The sequence below is a fragment of the Heptranchias perlo genome, unplaced genomic scaffold (assembly GCF_035084215.1).
Source record: "Heptranchias perlo isolate sHepPer1 unplaced genomic scaffold, sHepPer1.hap1 HAP1_SCAFFOLD_56, whole genome shotgun sequence".
In the NCBI taxonomy this organism is placed as follows: domain Eukaryota; kingdom Metazoa; phylum Chordata; class Chondrichthyes; order Hexanchiformes; family Hexanchidae; genus Heptranchias; species Heptranchias perlo.
The window spans coordinates 1048921-1070957 of NW_027139581.1; the positions used below are offsets into that span (position 1 = coordinate 1048921).

The window sequence follows — 22037 nt, forward strand, 5'->3', positions numbered from 1 at the left end:
TGCCTCGCGCCTCTTTGTTGAAGGCGCAGACACTTGTATTCCTGGTAAATTTGGAGGAAGATCATTTAAAATGGGATTAATCTGTCTGTCAGACTCATCTTCATGGACACAGGAGGGCGGCTGGTGGGCGGTGACCAATGATGGGAGAATAATGGGCGGTCACTGTGTGTCACATTTCAAAGACAATCGTTCGTTCAAGAGGAAAACCATTCGCCAGGGTTAAAATAAGTTTCCATTGTTGGAACATAACTGTGGTTCTATATGGGTTTCAGCATTAAACAATGATAATATGGCTGTTACAGGCTTCATGGGTAAGTGGAGTTAGCTTCGGAACATAGGAACATGAGGAGGCCATTCAGCCCCTCGAGCCTGTCATTTTTTTTCTTTTCCAGTATTTATCCAATTCACTTTTGAGAGTTACTATTCAATCCGCTTTCACCATCCTTTCAGGCCGTGCATTCCACATTATGACAAATATCTGCATTGAAACAATGTTTCTTCATGTCGCCTCTGGCTCTTTTGCCAATCACCTTAAATCTGTGCCCTCTCGTTACCGACTCATCTGCCAATGGAAACAGTTTCTCCTTATTTACTCTATCAAAAGTGTTCATGATTTTGAACACCTCTATCAAATCTCCTCTTAACCTTCTAGGCTCTAAGTAGAATAATCCCGGCTTCTCCAGTCTTTCCACATAACTGAAGTCCCTCATCCCTGGTACCACTTTAGTAAATCTCTTCTGCACCCTCTCTAAGGCCTTCATATCCTTCCTCCTGTGTGGTGCACAGAATTGAACACAATTATCCAGCTGAGGCCAAACCAGTGTTTTATAAATGTTCAGCTTAACTTCTTTGCTTTTGCACTCTATGCCTCTGTTAATAAATCCCAGGATCAGATATGCTTTTTCAACAGCCTTCTCAACTTGTCCTGCCATCGTCAAAGATTTGTGTACATAATCCCCCAGGTCTCTCTGTTTCTGTACCCCCTTTAAAATTGTACCATTTAGATGATATTACCTCTCCTCATTCTTCCCAACAAAATGGATCACTTCACATTCTCTGCATTAAATTTCATCTGCAATGTGTCTGCCCATTTTACCAGTCTGTCCATGTCCTCCTGAAGTCTGTTACTATCCTCCACATTGCTTATTGCATTCCTGAGTTACGTATCATCTGCAAACTTTGAAATTATACCCTGTGTATCCAAGTCCAGTCCATTTAAAGTAGATCTCATGGAGCAATGGTCCGAACACCAACCCCTGGGGAACACAACTGTATACTTCCTTCCGGTCTGTAAAACAACCGTTCACCACGACTCTCTGCTTTTTGACCCGAAGCCATAGAGTCATAGAGTCATCGAGTCATAGAGTTATACAGCACGGATCGAGGCCCTTCGGCCCATCGTGTCCGCGCCGGCCATCAAGCCCTGTCTACTCTAATCCCATATTCCAGCATTTGGTCCGTAGCCTTGTATGCTATGGCATTTCAAGTGCTCATCCAAATGCTTCTTGAATGTTGTGAGGGTTCCTGCCTCCATAACCCTTTCAGGCAGTGAGTTCCAGACTCCAACCACCCTCTGGGTGAAAAAGTTCTTTCTCAAATCCCCTCTAAACCTCCCGCCTTTTACCTTGAATCTATGTCCCCTTGTTATCGAACCCTCAACGAAGGGAAAAAGCTCCTTAGTATCCATCCTATCTGTGCCCCTCATAATTTTGTACACCTCAATCATGTCCCCCCTCAGCCTCCTCTGCTCCAAGGAAAACAAACCCAAACTTCCCAGTCTCTCTTCATAGCTGAAGCGCTCCAGCCCTGCTAACATCCTGGTGAATCTCCTCTGCACCCTCTCCAAAGCGATCTCATCCTTCCTGTAGTGTGGCGACCAGAACTGCACACAGTACTCCAGCTGTGGCCTAACCAGTGTTTTATACAGCTCCATCATAACCTCCTTGCTCTTATATTCTACGCCTCGGCTAATAAAGGCAAGTATCCCATATACCTTCTTTACCACCTTATGTACCTGTTCCGCCGCCTTCAGGGATCTGTGAACTTGCACACCAAGATCCCTCTGACCCTCTGTCTTGCCTAGGGTCCTCCCATTCATTGTGTATTCCCTTGCCTTGTTAGTCCCTCCAAAGTGCATCACCTCGCACTTTTCCGGGTTAAATTCCATTTGCCACTGTTCCGCCCATCTGACCAACCCATCTATATCGTCCTGAAGAATGAGGCTATCCTCCTCGCTATTTACCACCCTACCAATTTTTGTATCATCAGCGAACTTACTGATCATACCTTTTACATTCATATCCAAGTCGTTAATGTAGACTACAAACAGCCAATATTGTATCCACATTGCCACTGTCCCTTTAATCCCATATGCTTCAATTTTGTCCATTAAGTGGTACTTCATGAAAAGTCTTTTGAAAGTCCGTATACACAACATCTACCACACTGCCCTTATCAACCCTCTCCATTACTTCATCAAATAACTCAATCAAGTTAGTCAAACGCGATGTTCCGTTGACAAATGCGTGCTGACATTCACTTTTTAGCCTATTCTTTTCCAAGTGCAAATTAATTTTGTCCAGGATTAATGTCTCCAAAAGTTTCCCCACCACTGACATTAGGCTGATTGGCCTGTAATTGCCGGGTTTATCACTCGCCCCTTTATTAACATGGGTATAGCAATTGCGTTCCTCCAATAATCTGGCATTGCCCCGTATCTAAGGAGGATTGTAAGATTGTGGCCAGAGCCTCTGCAATTTCTATCCTTACTTCCCTCAGTCACATCGGATGGATTTGGTTCAGATCGGGTGATATTTCTATTTTGAGAGCTGCCAACCTTTCAAGTACCTCCTCTTTACCTATTTTTGCCCTATCTGATATCGCTACTACCTCCTCCTTAACTGCGACAGTGGCAGCATCCTCTTCTCTCTTGAAGACTGATGCAAAGGATTCATTGAGTACCTCAGCCATGCCCACTGCCTCCACAAGAAGATCTCCTTTTTTGTTCCAAATCATCTCACGCTTCCTTTGACAGCCCTTTTACTCATTGTTTTATCAGCCGCCGTGTGTCCTTACTGACCATTGTTTTATCAGCCCCCATATATCCTTACTGACAAGTGTATTATCAGCACTAATGTATCCATAGTGATCACTGAATTATCAGCCCCCATTTATCCGTACTTACCATTGTATCATCAGCACCATTTGCCCTTATTGACCATTATCTTATCAGGCAAATTTAAATGTGAGATAGATAGCTTTTTGGCAACCAAATGTATTAAGGGATATGGGCCAAAAGCAGATATATGGAGTTAGATCACAGATCAGCCATGATCTTATCAAATGGCGGAGCAGGCACGAGGGGCTGAATGGCCTACTCCTGTTCCTGTGTTCCTATGACACCACGTACCCTTATTTTGCATTGTATTATCAGCACCCGTGAGCCCACACAGACCGTTGTATTATCAGTCCACCGGTATCCTACCGGTCACTGTATTATCAGTCCCATGTCGCATTGCTGACCATTGTATTATCAGCCCCATTTGAACTTAATGACCATTGCATTATCAGCCCCATGTATCAACATTGGCCATTGTATGATTAGCTCCATATATCCTTAATGTAGATTGTTTTATCAGAGCCCATGTATCCTTACTGACCATTATATTTTCAGCCCCACCTATCCTTACTGACCATTGCATTATCACCCCCATGTATCCTTACTGACCGTTGTATTATCAACCCCAGATATCCTTCCTGATCATTGTATTATCAGCCCCATCTATCCTTAATGACCATTGAATTACCTGCCCCATGTATCCTTACTGACCGTTGCATTATCAACCACAGATATCCTTCCTGATCATTGTATTATCAGCCCCATCTATCCTTAATGGCCATTGAATTACCTGCCCCATGTATCCTTACTGACCGTTGTATTATCAACCCCAGATATCCTTCCTGCCCATTGTATTATCAGCCCCCATGCATCCTTACTGGCCATTGCATTATCAGCCCCCATGTATCCTTACTGACCATTGTATTATCATCCTTCAGTATCCTTAGTTACCATTGTATTGTCATCCTCTTGTATCCTTACTCACCATTATATTATCAGAGCCAAGTATCCTTGAAGACAATTGCATAATCATCCACCTGCGTCCTTTCTGACCATTGGAAAATCAGACCCATTTATACAAACTGACCATTGTATTATCATCCACCTGTATCCATACTCACAATTGTATTATTAGACCCCGTGTATCCTTAATGACCATTGTATTGTCATCGCTCATTTATCGGTACCGTCCATTGTATTTATGAGCCCCATTTATCCTGACTGACCATTGCATTATCAGCCCCCGTATGTCTTTACTGTCCATTGTATTATCAGCCCCCATGTATCCTTACTGACCATTGTATTATCAGCCCTAATGTATTCATAACAACCGTTGTATTATCAGTCCCCTATATTCTTTCTGACCATTGTAATATCATGCCCTATGTATCCTTACTGACCATTTTATTATCAGCCCCAAAATATCCTTACTGACCATTACTTGATCTGCTTCTATCCATCATTTTTGACTTTCGCACTTTTGTTAAGTCCAACCCAGAAACTGATTTGAAAAATTTTGAAATTGCAGGTAGAATTCTTATCACAGAAATAATCTGAACCTTGTCAGTGAAGCTGCTCTCTCTTCACATCAGTACCGTAAGACTGCGGGATTCATATTTTCTTCCTTCACGATTTATTTTTGAAGTAATATTTCGAATTATCGGTACCATCACTTCATGTCAGTAAAATACTTGTTTACCTATAATTGACAATATAGAGTGATGGTGTTAAGGGATTAATCTAACCTGTTTGTTCAGTGACTGTAATTAATGCAAGTCAGTGTGTCGTTTAATTGTCTCACTGGAGAGTTCCCCCAAGATATAAATAGGGACTGTTTTCAAGGCGTCACATCAGAGTGTTTGATGCAGCTTTGCCTCCAGGTCAAACAGTGATCATTGGATTTCACAGATAATGAAAGAATGTTCTGGTATGTTCCAACTGAGCTTCGGATTCTGTGGGCACTCTATGATGCACAAAGAATTTACTATCCGCTCCTCGCTGCTGTTGGTGTTCCTGGTAAGTCATTATTTCAGCAATTAATTCTGTAAACCACGATGAGCTATATTTACTGTCCTTATTCTTTAGACCCCGTGATCAATTGTATTCAGTGTAATCCTCTTGTTCAATGTCTGGTAATGCGCCTTGTTTCCTTCATGTAACATGTGAACAGTTGCCGATTCCTTGCTCCCAGTCCAATGAACAGTCTGTCCTTTTCATTACTTTTCATTACTTTCTTCAACTGATAGTCACTTTTATAGGATTCAACTACTAATGTGAATGTTGGCTGTGAACAAGGAAGATTGGTGGAGGATTCTCTTTATTGAACAGTTTGCACTCTGCTCTCTGCACTGAACCCTCGTATCGGATCAGAAATATGTGTTCATAGGTAACAGGAGTTTTAAGGTCTGCTGGTTATAGTTAATGACACTGATCTGTGGAAACCAGCGCTGACAGTCAGATCACCAATACACTCTGAAATATTGGACAATATCCAATAATGATTCAGCTCCAGGCAGCTGTCTTACTTTCAACCGTCTCTCGCTCTGCCTTGTGGTCATTGGTGGTGGATGGTCAGGACAGGCTTTAAACTATAATACATTTTCCTGTAAATTGTTTGTTCAGTTATGTTTGAGTTGATTTATTTCCACTGTTTTCATTTAGTCCAGTTCCCGTGGGCCACGTGACAGGAGATCTCAGTGAGGTCCACATGGACTATCTAACATCTGCTGGTGAAGCGCATTGGGATGTTTCACTATGTTAAAGGCGCTATATAAATGCAAATTGTTGTTGTTATTTATTCAGTTATGTTTGAATTGATTTATTTCCTTTGGTTTTGATTTGATCCCATTCCTTCAAATCACTTTGAAATTCCCAACTGTTTCACCTTTGACCCTCCATTGGTCACGATACTTCTGCAGCTACTGATCTGCTCAATCTCACCCTCACCTCCACCTTTGATACCCTTGACCCCAGTAAACCCTTTACTCTCTCTCACCCTGTTCGTTTTTTTGGCACGACTTCCATCGTTGCTCCTTAAAGTCCAAGGGACGCAGATTTGAACAGTTATGGCGCACATCTGGATAAGCCATTAATCGCCAGATCTCGCTGGACCTCATCAAGCACTATCGGAACCTGCTCTCCTCTGTGAAAACTCCTCACTATTCAAGGATTACCCTGGAATGCGAACATGACCCCCGGCTTCTCTTCATTACAAACCGCCTTCTTAAACCCCTCTCCTCTGCCCCCTCCACCCTCACTTCCTTCAAGTGCGAGGAGCTCATGGATTTCTTTGTCACTAAGATTGAGACCATTCATTCAACTGCCTTTGCCGCTTCTCTCCCTTCCCCTCGTCCACAGAGCCAAACTTCCCGAAGGTCCCCGCCGCCCAGCCCTAGCCCTGAATCCACATATTTCTCTAGTTTCTCTTCTATCTCCCCTCATGCCCTCTCCGAGCTCATCTTGACCATGAAACCAATCTGCTGCTCCCTCGGCCCTTTTCCCACTGAACTGCTGACCACCCAACTGCCCTTCCTGATCCCCATGCTGGCTGATATTGTAAACGATTTTCGGGCCTGGACGATAGTCAGTCAAAGATGTATGTTGTAGCTTCTTTAATCAAAGTCATTATTTAATGATGTACATAATTCTCACAAGCATCAAACAAATCAAACAATACATACAACCTTAAAACCAAGGATTTCAGCATCAAGGCAGAAGAGCGATCAGCTCTCTCTCTCTTGAAGTTTTCTTCTTTTGTTGTTGGACGTCTTTCCTCCAGGCGAAGCTTCTTACGGTTCCTTCAACTGCATTAAAGAATCTGCCACGATGTCCCATCTTTATATAATTTTGCCATTTGGGGTGTGAGTAAAAGATAAGAGAAGTCCCATTTTAGCCACTCACACACTGTTGCATTAATGATGAACGATTGACTGGGCCAATCAAAACCAGGTGACCCAAGGTGCAGCCTTTCCACCGTGTGAAACCACCGTGTGAAACCACCGAGTGAAACCACCGTGTTAAATCACCGTGTGAAAGCTCCAACAGTCTCTTCCCAGTGTGAAACCATGTGTAAGTAACTTGAATTGTCTTTCCCAAGGATTTCTAACTCTCTCAGCATTGTTTTTCCAAGTTGTTATCTGTTGAGCTTCTTGTCAGTTGTTTTGAGAACCAAAAGCCTGTTCGAAGCTTCTCGATGCTTCTGCACATCGCTGCTTTCATTCTTTTCAGTTGTTGTTGAAAACCGAAGCTTCTCGAAGTTTCTGCACATTGCTGCCTTTGCAGTTTAAACTTACAATGTCCAAATGTAATATCTAAAGGGGCAAAGTTAACCCTTTCCTTCCCGGTTCTCTCTTGTCTGATTCTGTCACCTTCCTTTTCAAATCTGCCGTCATCACCCCATCCTCAAAAAAACCATCCATGACCCCTCTGTCCTTGCAAATTACCGCCCCCATCTCCAACCTCCCTTTCCTCTCCTGAAACTTGTTGTCACCTCCCAAATATATGCCTTCCTTGCCTGAAACTGCACCAGTAACCTCTCCAATCATATTCCCGCCCCTGCAACAGCGCGGAATCGGGCCGAATCAAAGTCACAGATCACATCCTATGTGACTGACCGTGGTAAACTATCCCTCTTCATCCTTTGACACGGGTGACCACACCATACATCTCAAACGCCTCTCGTCCGTTGTCCAACAGGGTGGGACTGCCCTCGCCTGGTTCCATTCCTATCCATCCAGGCTTCTTCAGGGAATCTCCTCGATCGGCATATCTTCCCGCTCCCGCACCGTTATCTCTGGTGTCCCCCAACGAACAATCCTCCTATTTCACATCTGCAAGCTTCCCCTCGGCGACATCCTCCGATAGCACACTGTCAGATTCCACGTGTACACTCACACCCAGCAGTACCTCAGCACCGCCTCTCCCGGCCCCTTCACTGCCTCTGATTTGTCAGACTGCTTGTCCGACGTCCAGTCCTGGATCAGCAGAAATTTCGGCCATTTAAACATTGCGAAGACTGAAGCCAATGTCTTCGGCCCCTATCACATATTCCGTTCCCTCGCTATTGATTCCATCTCCCTCCCTGGTCACAGTCTGAGGCTGAACCGGACCAGTAGGCGTTCTATTTGACCCTGAGCTGAGCTTCTGACCCCATATTCTCTCCATCACCAAGATCACGGACTTCCACCTCCCGAACATCGCCTGTCTCTGCCGCAGCCTCAGCCCATCTTCCGCTGAAATCCTGATCCATGGTTTTGTTACCTCCAGACTCGACTATTCCAAAGCTCTTCTGACTGGCCTTCCACCCACCACCCTCCATAAACTGGAGCACATCCAAAACTCTGCTGCCTGTATCCGAACTCGCACCAAAGTCCCGTTCACCCATCACCCCTGTGCTTGCTGACCAACATTAGCTCCCGGTCCAGTAGGCGTTCTACTTCATCTCCGAACACAAGGTCACTGAGGCCATTGTAATTTCCAACTGCAGACCAACGACAGGCCCTGGATTGGAGCTGGGGCCTGCTGGTGGTTTTGGTTTCCTTCTACACCGGGGCGGTCCTTAACAACAAACCCTCTCCGCAGCAGAAAGTTATTTTACAAGGAAAGTACATAAAAACATAAGAAATAGGGGCAGGAGTTGACCATCCGGCCCCTCGAGCCTGCTCCGCCATTCAAGAAGATCATGGCTGATCTTCGACCTCAAATCCACTCGTAATTAGATTCTGTCCCTGGATTCAATAATAACGCTCAAGATTTCACCCTGAATTCGACCAGGCTGCTGCTTTTGCTCTCAGTCTGAAGCAGAATTCCCTGTTTTTCTCTTCCTTGCAGTGAACATAGTGACGATTGTGATTCTCTCTCGAGGAAGGTGCGGTCTCTCCAAATGTGTCACCCGTTACCTGGTGTCCATGGCAGCGGCGGATCTACTGGTCGTTATCATTGATCTGCTATTAAGACAGATTCCCATTCTTTATTCGGCTCAGTTTCAGTTCATGTGGGCCTTTAAAGTGTGTAATATTCACGCCGTTCTGCTTTACGCAGCCACAGACTGTTCTGTCTGGTTCACTGTCACTTTCACCTTTGATCGATTTGTGGCCATTTGTTGCCAGAAGCTGAAAACAAAATATTGCACCGAGAAAACGGCGGCTGTGATTCTGGGAACAGTGAGTGTGCTGTTCTGTGTGAAGAACACTTTCTGGTACTTCATGCTTGGAGGTGAATATTGGATTGGTAATTCTCCCAGGTTTTGTTTTGTATCAGATTATGTTATTTACTCGCAGGTGTGGACAATAATTGAATTCCTTCATTTTATTGTAACCCCATTTGTTCCATTTGTTCTGATTCTGCTGCTCAATGCTTTAACCGTCAGACACATTTTAGTGTCGAGCAGAGTCCGCAGGAGACTCCGGGCCCACAGCAGTGGGGAGAGTCCCAGTGACCCAGAGATGGAGAAGAGAAGGAAATCCATCATTTTACTGTTTGTGATATCGGCGAATTTTATCCTGTTATGGGCGGTGTTTCTGTTGTATTTTGTATGCAACCGATTGTATCTGTTACGCTTTATTCCTGTGTATCTACCTGAATTTTTACAAGAACTGGGATTTATGCTCCAGCTCCTGAGTTGCTGCACCAACACGTGTATTTATGCCGTGACCCAGACTAAATTCAGAGAGGAGTTGAAGAATGTGGTGAAATATCCCTTGACTGGAATTGTTAAATTCATTAAATAATGAGAAGACTTTCCATCATCACAAGGTGTTTGTCTGGTTTTCTGCCCAATCTTCTTATCTCTGTGATACAAAGACAGTGAGGCCGGTTTTCATCTTTCACCGCCCTGATTCAGTGACTAACAGGAACGGTAGATGTGGGGAAGTCCGCGTAGTTCAGTCCCGCTTGATTCCTGCTGGTTTTTAGCCCCGTTAAGTCCTCTGGTGCGGCCTGGGGTGGGTGTATGAAGCTCCCCTCCGCCAGGCTCTTGTTTCATGTGTTTAACCAAAGCGGACGGGGCGAGGCACACATGCAGCCCATGGTGTGAGGACCAGAGAATCATCTTTTAATTACCATTTCACTTCTCTTTAGGAACAGAGGAACAGGAGGAGGCCATTCAGCCCCTCGAGCCTATTCCTCCATTCAATTAGATCATGGCTGATCTGTACCTTAACTCAATTTACCCCCTTGGTTTTGTAACCCTGAATACCCTCGCCCAACAAAAATCTATCAATCTCAGTTTTGTAATTTTCCATTGAACCCCGGCATCAACAGCTTTTGGGGGAGAGGGTTCCAGATTTCCACTCCCTTTGTGTGAAGAAATGCTTCCTGACATCACCCCTGAACCTCTCATTTTAAGATTATGCTCCCTTGTCATGGACTAGCCCACCAGAAGAAATAGTTTCTCTCCATCTCCCCTATCAAATCCTTTAATCATCTTAAACATCAATTAGATCACCCCTCAATCTTCTATATTCAAGGGAATACAAGCCTAGTCTATGCAACCTGTCCTCATCATTTAACCGTTTAACCCCGATAACAATCTGGTGAATCTGCGCTGCACCCCCTCCGAGGCCAAATATCCTTCCTGAGATGCGGTGCCCAGAACTGAACGCAGTCTCCAGCTGGGGTCTGACCAGAGCTCTGTACAACTGGAACATAACTTCCACCCTTTTGTATTCCAGCCTTTTGTGATCAGGCCCAACGTTCCATTCGTCTTTTCAATTAGTTTTTGTACCTGTCCATCAGCATTTAATGATTTCTGTACTTGGACCCCTAAATCTCGCGGCACTTCCACAGTTCCCAGATTTTCGCCATTTAGAAAATACACTGATCTATCTGTCTTGGGACCAAAGCGGATGACCTCACACTTTCCCCCTTTGAACTCCATCTGTCACAGTTTTGCACATTCACTTAATCTATCAATGTCCCTTTGCAACTATCTGCTCCCATCGACAATATTTATTGTGCTACCGAACTTGATGTCGTCAGTAAACTAAGATATACGGCTCTGTATTCCTTCATCCAAGTCATTTATAAATACAGTGAAAAGCTGCGGTCCCAGTACAGTTCACTGGGGACACCACTAGTCACATCCTGCTGATTGGAGTACAGACTCATTAAACCTACTCCCTGTCTCCTAACTCCGAACCAATTCCCTGTCCAAGCCAATAGATTGCCTCCAATCCCATGCACTCTCGATTTTATTAACAGACTCTTATGTGGAACCTTATCGAACGTCTTCTGAAAGTCCAAATAAATAACATTCAGAGACACGCCATTGCCGACCACATTAATGACCTCCTCAAAAAATTTAACGACGGGTTCATTCGACATGACTTAACCTTTACAAATCCATGCTGCTCTCTCTGATCAGCTCCAATTTCTCCAGATGCTCAGTCACTCTGTCCCTAATAACAGATTCCACCAACTCCCCCACAATTGATGACAGACGAATGATTTTATGATTTCCTGCTTCATCTCTACTGAATTGAAAACTATTTGAACAATGCGTTGATATACAGGGAATAAAGTGGTGATGTACCGGGTATAAAATGGTGATGTACAGGGTATAAAGTGCTGATGTACAGGGTATAAAGTGGTGATGTACAGAGTATAATGTCGTGATGTACAGGGTATAAAGTGGTGATGTACAGGGTATAAAGTAGTGATGTACAGGGTATAAAGTAGTGATGTACAGGGTATAAAGTGGTGATGTACAGGGTATAAAGTGGTGATGTACAGGGTATAAAGTAGTGATGTACAGGGTATAAAGTGGTGATGTACAGGGTATAAAGTGGAGATGTACAGGGTATAAAGTGGTGATGTACAGGGGAGAAAGTGGTGATGGACACGGTATAAAGTGGTGATGTACAGGGTATAAAGTGGTGATGTACAGGGTATAAAGTGGTGATGTACAGGGTATAAAGTGGTGATGTCCACGGTATAAAGTGGTGATGTACAGGGTATAAAGTGGTGATGTACAGGGTGTAAAGTGGTGATATACAGAGTATAAAGTGGTGATGTACACGGTATAAAGTGGTGATGTACAGGGTATAAATTGGTGATGTACAAGATATAAAGTGGTGATGTACAGGGTATAAAGTGGTGATATACAGGGTATAAAGTGGTGATGCACAGGGTATAAATTCGTGATGTACAGGGTATAAAGTGGTGATGTAGAGGGTATAAAGCGGTGATGGACAGGGTATAAAGTGGTGATGTACAGGGGAGAAAGTGGTGATGGACTCGGTATAAAGTGGTGATGTACCGGGTATAAAGTGGTGATGTACAGGGGAGAAATTGGTGATGGACAGGGTATAAAGTGGTTATGTAGAGGGTATAAAGTGGTGACGTAGAGGGTATAAAGTGGTGATGTTCACGGTATAAAGTGGTGATGTACAGGGTATAAAGTGGTGATGTACAGGGTATAAAGTGGTGATATACAGGGTATAAAGAGGTGATGTACAGAGTATAAAGTGGTGATGTACAGGGTATAAAGTGGTGATGTACAGGGGAGAAATTGGTGATGGACAGGGTATAAATTGGTCATGTGGAGGGGAGCAATTGGTGATGTACCGGGTATAAAGTGGTCATGTACAGGGGAGAAATTGGTGATGTGCAGGGTATAAAGTGGTCATGTGCAGGGGAGAAATTGGTGATGTACAGGGTATAAAGTGGTGATGTACAGGGGAGAAAGTGGTGATGTACAGGGTATAAAGTGGTGATGTATCCGGTATAAAGTGGTGATGTACATGGTATAAAGTGGTGATGTACAGGGTATAAAGTGGTGATGTATCCGGTATAATGTGGTGATGTACAGGGTACAAAGTGGTGATGTACCGGGTATAAAGTGATGATGTACCGGGTATAAAGTGGTGATGTACAGGGGAGAAATTGTTGATGGACAGGGTATTAAGTGGTGATGTGTAGGACATAAAGTGGTGATAAGATCATATGAGACAGGAGCAGGAGTAGGCCATTCGGCCCCTCGAGCCTGCTCCGCCATTCAATGAGATCATGGTGATCGGATTTTTCCCTTAACTCCACTTTCCCGCCCTTTCCCCATATCCTTTGACTCCCTGGCTGATCAAAAAATTGTCTAACTCAGCCTTGAATGTATTCAATGACTCAGCCTCCACAGCTTTTTGGGGTAAAGAATTCCAAAGATTCAAGACCCTCTGGGAGAAGAAATTCCTCCTCATTTCCATCTTAAACGGGCGAACCCTTATTCTGGGACGATGCCCCCCAGTTTTAGATTCCCCCATGAGGGGTAACATCCTCTCAGCATCGACCCTATTGAGTCCCTCAGAATCTTGTCTGTTCCAATAAGATCTCCTCTCATTCTTCCAATCTTCAATGAGTGTGGACCCAACCTGTTCAATCTTTCCTCAAAAGGCAACCCTTACATGCCCGGAATCAACCTAGTGAACCTTCTCTGAACTGCCTCAAATGCAGGTATGTCCTTCCTTAAATAAGGGCACCAGAACTGTACGCTGTGCCCCAGGTCTGGTCTCTCCAGCACCCTGTGAGGTTGTCGAATGACTTCCCTGCTTTTATACTCCATCCCCCTAGAAATAAAGGCCAATATTCCATTTGCCTTCCGGATTACCTGCTGCACCTGTATGTTGACTTATTGTGTTTAATGTACGAGGACACCCAGATCCCTCTGTATGCAGCAATTTGTAGTATTTCTCCATTCAAATAATATTATGTTTTTTTTATTTTTCCTCCCAAAGTGGATGAATTCACATTTTCCCACCTTATATTCAATCTGCCTAATTTTTGCCCATTCACTTAACCCGTCAATATCCCTTGGCTGACACGTTGTGTCCTCATCCCAACTTGCTTTTCCACCTATCTTTGTATCATCAGCAAATTTGGACACAAGACACTCTGTTCCTTCATCCAAGTCATTGATAGATATTGTAAATAGTTGAGGCCCCAGCACTGATCCCTGCGGCACCCCACTAGTTACAGATTGCCATTTTGAAAATGACCCTTTTATCCCGACTCTTTGTTTTCTGTTAATTAGCCAATCTTCTATCCATGCCAGTATATTACCACCAACACCATGAGCTCTTATCTTGTGCAGTAACCTTTTTTGTGGCACCTTATCTAATGCTTTTTGGAAATCCAAATATACTGCATCCATTGGTTCCCCTTTATCTACTCTGCCCGTTACTTCCTCAAAGAACTCCAATAAATTTGTCACACATGACTTCCCCTTCATAAGACCGTGTTGACTCTCCTTGACTGTATTATGATTCTCCAAATGTCCTGCTACTACTTCCTTAATAATGGATTCTAGCATTTTCCCAAAAACAGATGTTAGGCTAACTGGTCTGTAGTTACCTGCTTTCTGTCTCACTCCCTTCTTGAATAGGGGTGTTACGTTTGCGGTTTTCCAATCCGCTGGGACCTTGCCAGAATCTAGTGAATTCTGGAAGATTACAAACAATTCATCCACGATCTCTGTATCCACTTCCTTTCAGACACTCGGATGAAAGCCATCAGGTCCAGGGGACTTGTCAGCATTTAGACCCATTCGTTTACCTCGCACTTTTTCTCCAGTGATAGTGATTGTTTGAGGTTCCTCCCTCCCCTTTGCCCCTTGATTTTCTATTATTATTGGTCGGTTATTAGTGTCTTCTATTGTGAAGACTGATACAAAATAAATGTTCAATTTCTGTGCCATTTCCTTGTTTTCCATTATTATTCTCCCAGTCTCATCCTCTAAGGAACCAATGTTTACTTTCGCTGCCCTCTTCCTTTTTTTTTTACTTGCAGAAGCTTTTACTGTCAGTTTTTATATTTCTTGCTAGTTTATTCTCATCATTTATTTTCTCCCTCTGTATTATTATTTTCGTCATCCTTTGCTGGTTTTTAAATCTTTCCCAGTCTTTATGCTTATCAGTAATCTTTGCCATGTTGTATGCATTTTCTTTCATCCTGATACCAACCTTTACTTCATTAGTTAGCCATGGTTGGTTCATTCTTTTTGTGGAGTCTTTCCTCGCACAGGGACATATGTTGTTGCGAGTTATAAAATACCTCTTTCAATGTTTGCCACTGCTTATGCACCATCATACCATCTAATCTGTTCACCCAGTCGACTTCAGTCAGTTCCGCCCTCATTCCTATGTAATTGCCCTTATTTAAGTTTAATACAGTAGTTTCAGACCCAAGATCCTCGCTCTCAAACTGGATGTGAAATTCTGTCATGTTATGATCACTGCTTCCCAAGGGTTCCTTTACTTTCAGATCATTAATTAATCCTGTATCGTTACCCATTACCAGATCCAAAATGGCCTGTTCCCTGGTTGGTTCCTCGACGTATTGATCTAAGAAACAGTCCATAATACAATCTACGAGCTCCTCCTCAGGGCTATTTTTTTTCCAATATGTTTTGTCCAATCTAAGTGAATGTTAAAATCGCTCATGATTATTGCATTACCTTTTTTTACAAGCCCCCCTTCTTTTCTGATTTATATTTTGCCCTACAGTGTAGCTACTGTTAGGGGCCTATATATTACTCCCACCAGTGATTTCTTTCCCTTGCTATTTCTTACCTCCACCCAAATTGATTCGACATCTTGATCTTCTGAGCCAAGATCATTTCTCACTATTATACCAATTTCATCCTTTATTAACAGAGCTACCCCACCACCTTTATCTTTTTTCCGATCCTTCCGAAATGTTAAATAACCCTGAATATTGAGCTCCCAAACTTGGTCACCTTGCAACCACGTCACTGTAACGGCCACGAGATCATACCCATTTGTTTCTATTTGTGCCGTCAATTCATCGATCTGATTACGAATGCTGCTCGCATTCAGATAAAGAACCTTTAATTTTGTCTTTTTACCATTCTTTCCTACCCCGGTCCCATTTGCTGCAGCACTCTTATGTTTGTACGCTCTGTCCCTTCCTGACACACTCTGTTTATCATTACCCCCATCACTTTCCTGTAATACTTCCTTGTCTTTTCTCTTTATCATTCTAAACTTCGCCCCACCTGCGTTCTCCACCCGTCTGTTTAGCTTAAAGCCTTCTCTACCGTGTAAGTGGTTTCTTTTTTACTGTTTCTCGGGCTTATAATAGGTCAGCCAGTTATGTTTCCCTGAGCTGCCCTGCCCGCAGTGCGGTTGCGAATCGCTTACACTTCCTGATTCTGAGCTGAGGACTTATCGAGTGGTAACAAAGACAGACAAACAGACCAGTGGATTGGTACAAGGAAAACCAATGTTTATTAATAAGAAAACTAAAACTACAAAGTAAATAGTATAATACAGAAGATGAAAAGAAATTGCAATGGATGTAATACAGTTTTACGCTTAACGGGTTGGAAGAAACGGACACATCGAGGGAAAATTCTAAAATCACAAGTTTAGCAATATCCCCTTTAACCCCTACCCTTATACTTATGCTAGGTTGTCTTGTGGAGGCCAGAAAATTAATGCTCACTGGTGAAAACAGATGAAAAGGCCTGGCCTCTGATGCTCTGCTGTTGCCGTCGACATGTAATTGCGAGGTTTACTGAATGGCCTTCCTTCTTAGTTGCTAGCAGACAGCAGGACCCCGAGCCAGGAGACGAAGAGAAAGAGAAAGAGAGAGATACTGGGCAGCCCCAGTTATACCCTCTTGGCAACAGGTTTTTTTTCATACCTCATCAGCTTCCTTCATTGTTTGATTTAAGCACGAAACGTAAGACAAAGGACCCCATCTCTGGCCCATTTACATTAATGGCCAATTCCTGTATTTCTGAGTTCCATAACTGCTTTACCATTGTTCCGAATGTACCTTGATGGTTCACCTTTTGTCCTGCAATCACGTCCTGCTCGAATTTTGATGTGTTGGCCGGCCATGTTGATAGCTTGCCTCAGGGCTAGAATGCAGCTGCATTGTTTAAACAAACCTGTCTGAAACACGAAGCCTGCCGAGTTGTTGAGAATGCAATTTCAAATCTGCCGGTTCTCGGCCATGTGTCTGACTGCAGCCATTTTGAGAGACCTTGGATTTTTTAAAACAGTCACACCAGGGTTTCTTTAATAACTCCAATAAATCTTCGGGGTGGGGGGAACATGTAAAATTTTGCGAATCCCTTCAACCGCCCTAATTATTCGGTTTGCCAGAACACTGGTCCCAGCATGGTTCAGGTGAAGACCATCCCAACGGAACAGCTCCCTCTTTCCCCAGTACTGGTGACAGTGCCCCATGAATCGAAACCCACTTAGATTCATAGAGTCATAGAGTTATACAGCACGGATAGAGGCCCTTCGGCCCATCGTGTCCGCGCCGGCCATCAGCCCTGTCTACTCTAATCCCATATTCCAGCATTTGTTCCGTAGCCTTGTATGCTATGTCATTTCAAGTGCTCATCCAAATGCTTCTTGAATGTTGTGAGGGTTCCTGCCTCCACAACCCTTTCAGACAGTGAGTTCCAGTGAGTTCTCCCACATCAATCATTGAGCCACGCATTCATCTCTCTGATCTGATTTACCCTGTGCCAATTTGCTCGTGGCTCAGGTCATAAACCGGAGATTATCACCTCCATGGTTCTGCTTTTTAATTTGGTCCCTCGCTGCTCAAATTCCCTCAGCAGAACCTCTTTCTTAGTCCTACCTATGTCGTTGGTACCGACGTGGACCACGACAACTGGATCCGCCCCCTCCCACTCCAAGTTTCTCTCCAGCACTGAGGAGATGTCCTTAACCCTGGCACCGGGTAGGCAACACAGCCTTCGGGACTCTCGCTCTTGGCTGCAGAGAACAGTGTCTATCCCTCTAACTATACTGTCGTCTACTACAACCACATTCCATTTTACTCCTTCACTTGAATTGTCCCCTGAACCACGGTGCCGTGGCCAGTTTGCTCATCCTCCCTCCAGTCCCTGCACTCGTCCTGCAAGAACCTCGTGTCTACTGGACAAGCAGAGGCTGAGGCTCCTGCAATGCTACCTCCTGGATCCCCGTACCCGGCTCACTCGCAGTCACACCCTCCTGTCCCTGACCACGTGCCAATTCTACAGTATTAAGACTAAGGGGCGTGACTGCCTCCTGGATCAAAGTGTCCAGGTAACGTTCTCCCTCCCTGATGCATCGCAATGTCTGCATCTCAGACTCCAGCTCCTCAACTCGGAGCCGAAGATCCTCGAGCTGCAGATACTTACCGCAGATGTAGTCGCCCTGGACAAAACTGTCCAGTAGCTCCAACATATTGCAGCTGCAACACATCTCCTGCCCTGTCATAACTATTTTATTTATTTAATTGATTACTACACTGCCCATCAAGTTATTTTTAGGTTGAACCAAGTACTGGCCTTGTTTAATTTATTAAATTAAGTTTATTTTTTTTAAATGCAGTTTTATGCTGTAAGTTCCTGAGCCCACAGTCCGACGAAAGAAGAAAACATCAGAGATACTCACCACCAACCACCGAACTGTCTTACCTGGGACATCACACTGCAGTTTGGTTTTGTTGTTGCTGTGACTCGCTCTTGGTCCGCTCCGCTCCGCTCTCCTCTCCGATCTCGGTCCGCCCCTCTCCGCTTTTGATCCGCTCCTCTCCGCTCCTCTCCGCACTTGATCCGCTTCTCTCCTCTCACGGTCCGCTCCTCTCCGCTCTCGGTCCGCTCCTCTCGGCTCTCGATCCGCTCCTCTCTGCTCTCGGTCCGCTCCTCTCCGCTCTCGGTCCGCTCCTCTCCGCTCTCGGTCCGCTCCTCTCCGCTCTCGGTCCGCTCCTCTCCGCTCTGGGTCCGCTCCTCTCCGCTCTCGGTCCGCTCCTCTCCGCTCTCGGTCCGCTCCTCTCTGCTCTCGGTCCGCTTCTCTCCGTTCTCGGTCCGCTCCACTCCGCTCTCGGTCCGCTCCTCTCCCCTCTCGGTCCGCTCTCGGTCCGCTCCTCTCCCCTCTCGGCACGCTCCTCTCTGCGCTCGGCACGCTCCTCTCTGCTCTCGGTCCGCCCCTCTCTGCTCTCGGTCTGCTCCCTTCGCTCTCTGTCCGCTCCTCTCCACCCTCGGTCCGCTCCTCTCCGCTGTCGGTACGCTCCTCTCCGCTCTCGGTACGCCCCTCTCCCCTGACTAATCAAATGCACCTCACCCCTTACTGCACTGAATCCCCTCACTCACCAAATTCCCAAATATAGACTCTGTCGAAACCAGACTCCGTCGATAGCTGCTACTCCGTGCTCCATCACTCTAACTTGTGGTCAGGATTGAGGATTGGGGTTAGTGATTCTGGCTGATGGTCAGGATTGAGGATTGGGGTTAGTGGTTCGGGCTGGTTGTTAGTATTTATGTGGCTGGTCCAGTTAAGTTTCTGGTCAATGGTTTCCCCCAGGATGTTGATGGTGGGGGATTCGGCGATGGTAATGCCGTTGAATGTGAAGGGGAGGTGGTTAGACTCTCTCTTGTTCGAGATTGTCATTGTCTGGCACATGTCTGGCGCGAATATGACTTGCCCCTTATCAACCCAAACCTGGATATTGCCCAGGTCTTGCTGCATGCGGGCTCGGATTGCTTCATTTATCTGAGGGGTTGCGAATGGAACTGAACACTGTGCAATCATCAGCGAACATCTCCACTTCTGACCTTATGATGGAGGGAAGATCATTGGAATAAAGAAGGATAAGGGGGATGATCCTGTCTCTTTCATTCTGGTTTACAGATGTGTTTTGTATTCAGCGTACTGTCTCTTTAAAAAGCCGGATGAACGTTACTGCCCCTTTTAAAAAGCCATGAGAAACATTACCGTGCTTTTAAAAAGCCAGTTGACTGTCACTGTCCCTTTAAAAAGCCTGATGAATGTTACCGTCTTTTTAAAAAGCCTGATGCATGTTACTGTCCCTTTAAAAAGCCTGATGCATGTTACCGTCTTTTTAAAAAGCCTGATGCATGTTACTGTCCCTTTAAAAAGCCTGATGAATGTTACCGTCTTTTTAAAAAGCCTGATGCATGTTACTGTCCCTTCAAAAAGCCTGATGAATGTTTTCCCACCTGTTTGCACTCACGACATTGTGTTCTTTTTATTTTTATTTATTAACTACACTGTGTTATTCACCCATTACTCCCCCCTCTCTGTCCTGAATTGATCCATTTGTTTGAAGCCACAACAGAAAGGGCCAGTTTTCTCCTGGAGTTTGATTTCAATCAGGTTCAAAAATGTTGCAGTGTTTCAGCCAATGAGGGAGATCCGGGCTCAGACCCGCCCACTCGGTGCCGCAAGTCCCGCCCCTCACTCACTCCCATTGGTTGGAGGACCCGGACCCGCTCGGTCCTCCAGCCCCGCCCCCGATCTTCCTATTGGTCGGGAGCTCCCGTCAATCACCCGGGCAGTGTGAGCTGAGCATGCGCTGCGGGCGGATGGCGACTGAGGGAGAGGCGGAGGGGAAAGAGCTGGAGAGAGCGGGTTAATAAAGGGCTGGGATCGCAGGGCCCAGAAACACCGAGTGTAGGGCCCAGGACCCGAGAGAAAACAGGTGGCATTATCCCCCCTCCATTATCCCCCCTCCGTTACCCCCCCTCCATTATCCCCCCTTTCCAATGTTAGTGACCCGTCGGTTCAAGCGGAAACGCAGCAAGCGGCCCGTGGGCCCCGCGCATGCGCCAAACTGCAGGACTGTCAGGGAGCGTCTGTAAACGATGAGAAACGGTGACCATGAAGGAGCGTCTGCAAATGAAGGAGAAAAAGTGATGGGGTCAGGGAGTGTCTGTAAATAAAGGAGAAATGGTGATGATCTGGGAGTGTCTGCAATTGAAGGTGAAATCATGATGCATCAGGCAGCGTCTGTAAATGAAAGAAAAATAACAATGTGTCAAGGAGCATTTGTATCGAAGGAGCAATCATGATGGGTCAGGGAGCGTCTTTAAATGATGGAGAAATCATGTTGGAGCAGGCAGCTTCCGTAAATGAAGGAGAAATCATGCGTCAGGGATCGTCTATAAACGAAGAGAAATGGAGACGAGTCAGGGGGTGTTAGAGAATCATACTTACCTATTTAACACGCAGGCTAAAAATCAACATAACAAAAATATAAAGACAAATCATCAGCAATATTACATCAGCGCTTTTCATCAGTTCACTTCAAGGCAGTTTGCAAAGCTCTGTTGCCAGTCTGATTAACCCTTTTCTTAAAGAGAGACAACTCCTGCTACTTCCCCCTCGACCATGTCCCCACCACTGAAGATCATCAATTCTCAGAACGTTACTGACCTCATCTCTTCAGGAGGAGAAACCAGTCATTACAGAACTTAACCCAGCCAGAGGATTCACTCAGTCATGCCACCTGCTGATTCACCAGCGAGTTCACACTGGGGAGAGGCCGTTCACCTGCGCAGAGTGTGGGAAGGGATTCATTCAGCCAGCCGCCCTGCTGATTCACCAGCGAGTTCACACTGGGGAGAGGCCGTTCACCTGCTCTGTGTGTGGGAAGGGATTCACTCAGTCATCCAACATGCAGTCACACCAGCGAGTTCACATGTTACCACAGGGGTTGGATTCTGCTGTTCATCACATCCAGGATTGAACAATGTTCATTCTGACAGTTGGGATTGGTTTCTGATGATAACCCCTATAACTGGGCTGGAGTTTAATGTTCTGTATCAGTCTCAAATAAATCAGCTTTCTTTTAAATACAGTGTACCATTGTTTAAAAAGGGAGAAAGGGATAGACTGAGTAATTACAGGCCAGTCAGCCTCACCTCGGTGGTGGGAAAATGATTGCAAACAATTCTGAGGGACAATATTAATTGTCATTTAGAAAGTCACGGATTAATCAAGGACAGTCAGCATGGATTTGTTAAGGGAATGTCGTGTCTGACTAATTTGATTGACTCTTTTGAGGAGGTAACGAGGAGGGTCGATGAGGGCAACGCGTTTGATGTCGTATCCATGGATTTTAGCAAGTCTTCTGACAAGGTCCCACATGGCAGACTGGT

General features: G+C 45.0%; 1 protein-coding gene across 1 annotated transcript in view; it reads left to right on the forward strand.

Moving 5' to 3' along the window:
• LOC137315822 (zinc finger protein 239-like) overlaps positions 1–21651 on the forward strand; it is a 118407-nt gene extending 96756 nt beyond the window's left edge. Inside the window, exon 3 of the mRNA XM_067980300.1 lies at positions 21401–21651. Within this exon, the coding sequence (XP_067836401.1) occupies positions 21401–21625 (225 nt within the window). The 3' untranslated portion in view covers positions 21626–21651. The remainder of the gene's footprint in view (positions 1–21400) is intronic.
• The last annotated feature ends 386 nt before the right edge of the window (positions 21652–22037 follow it).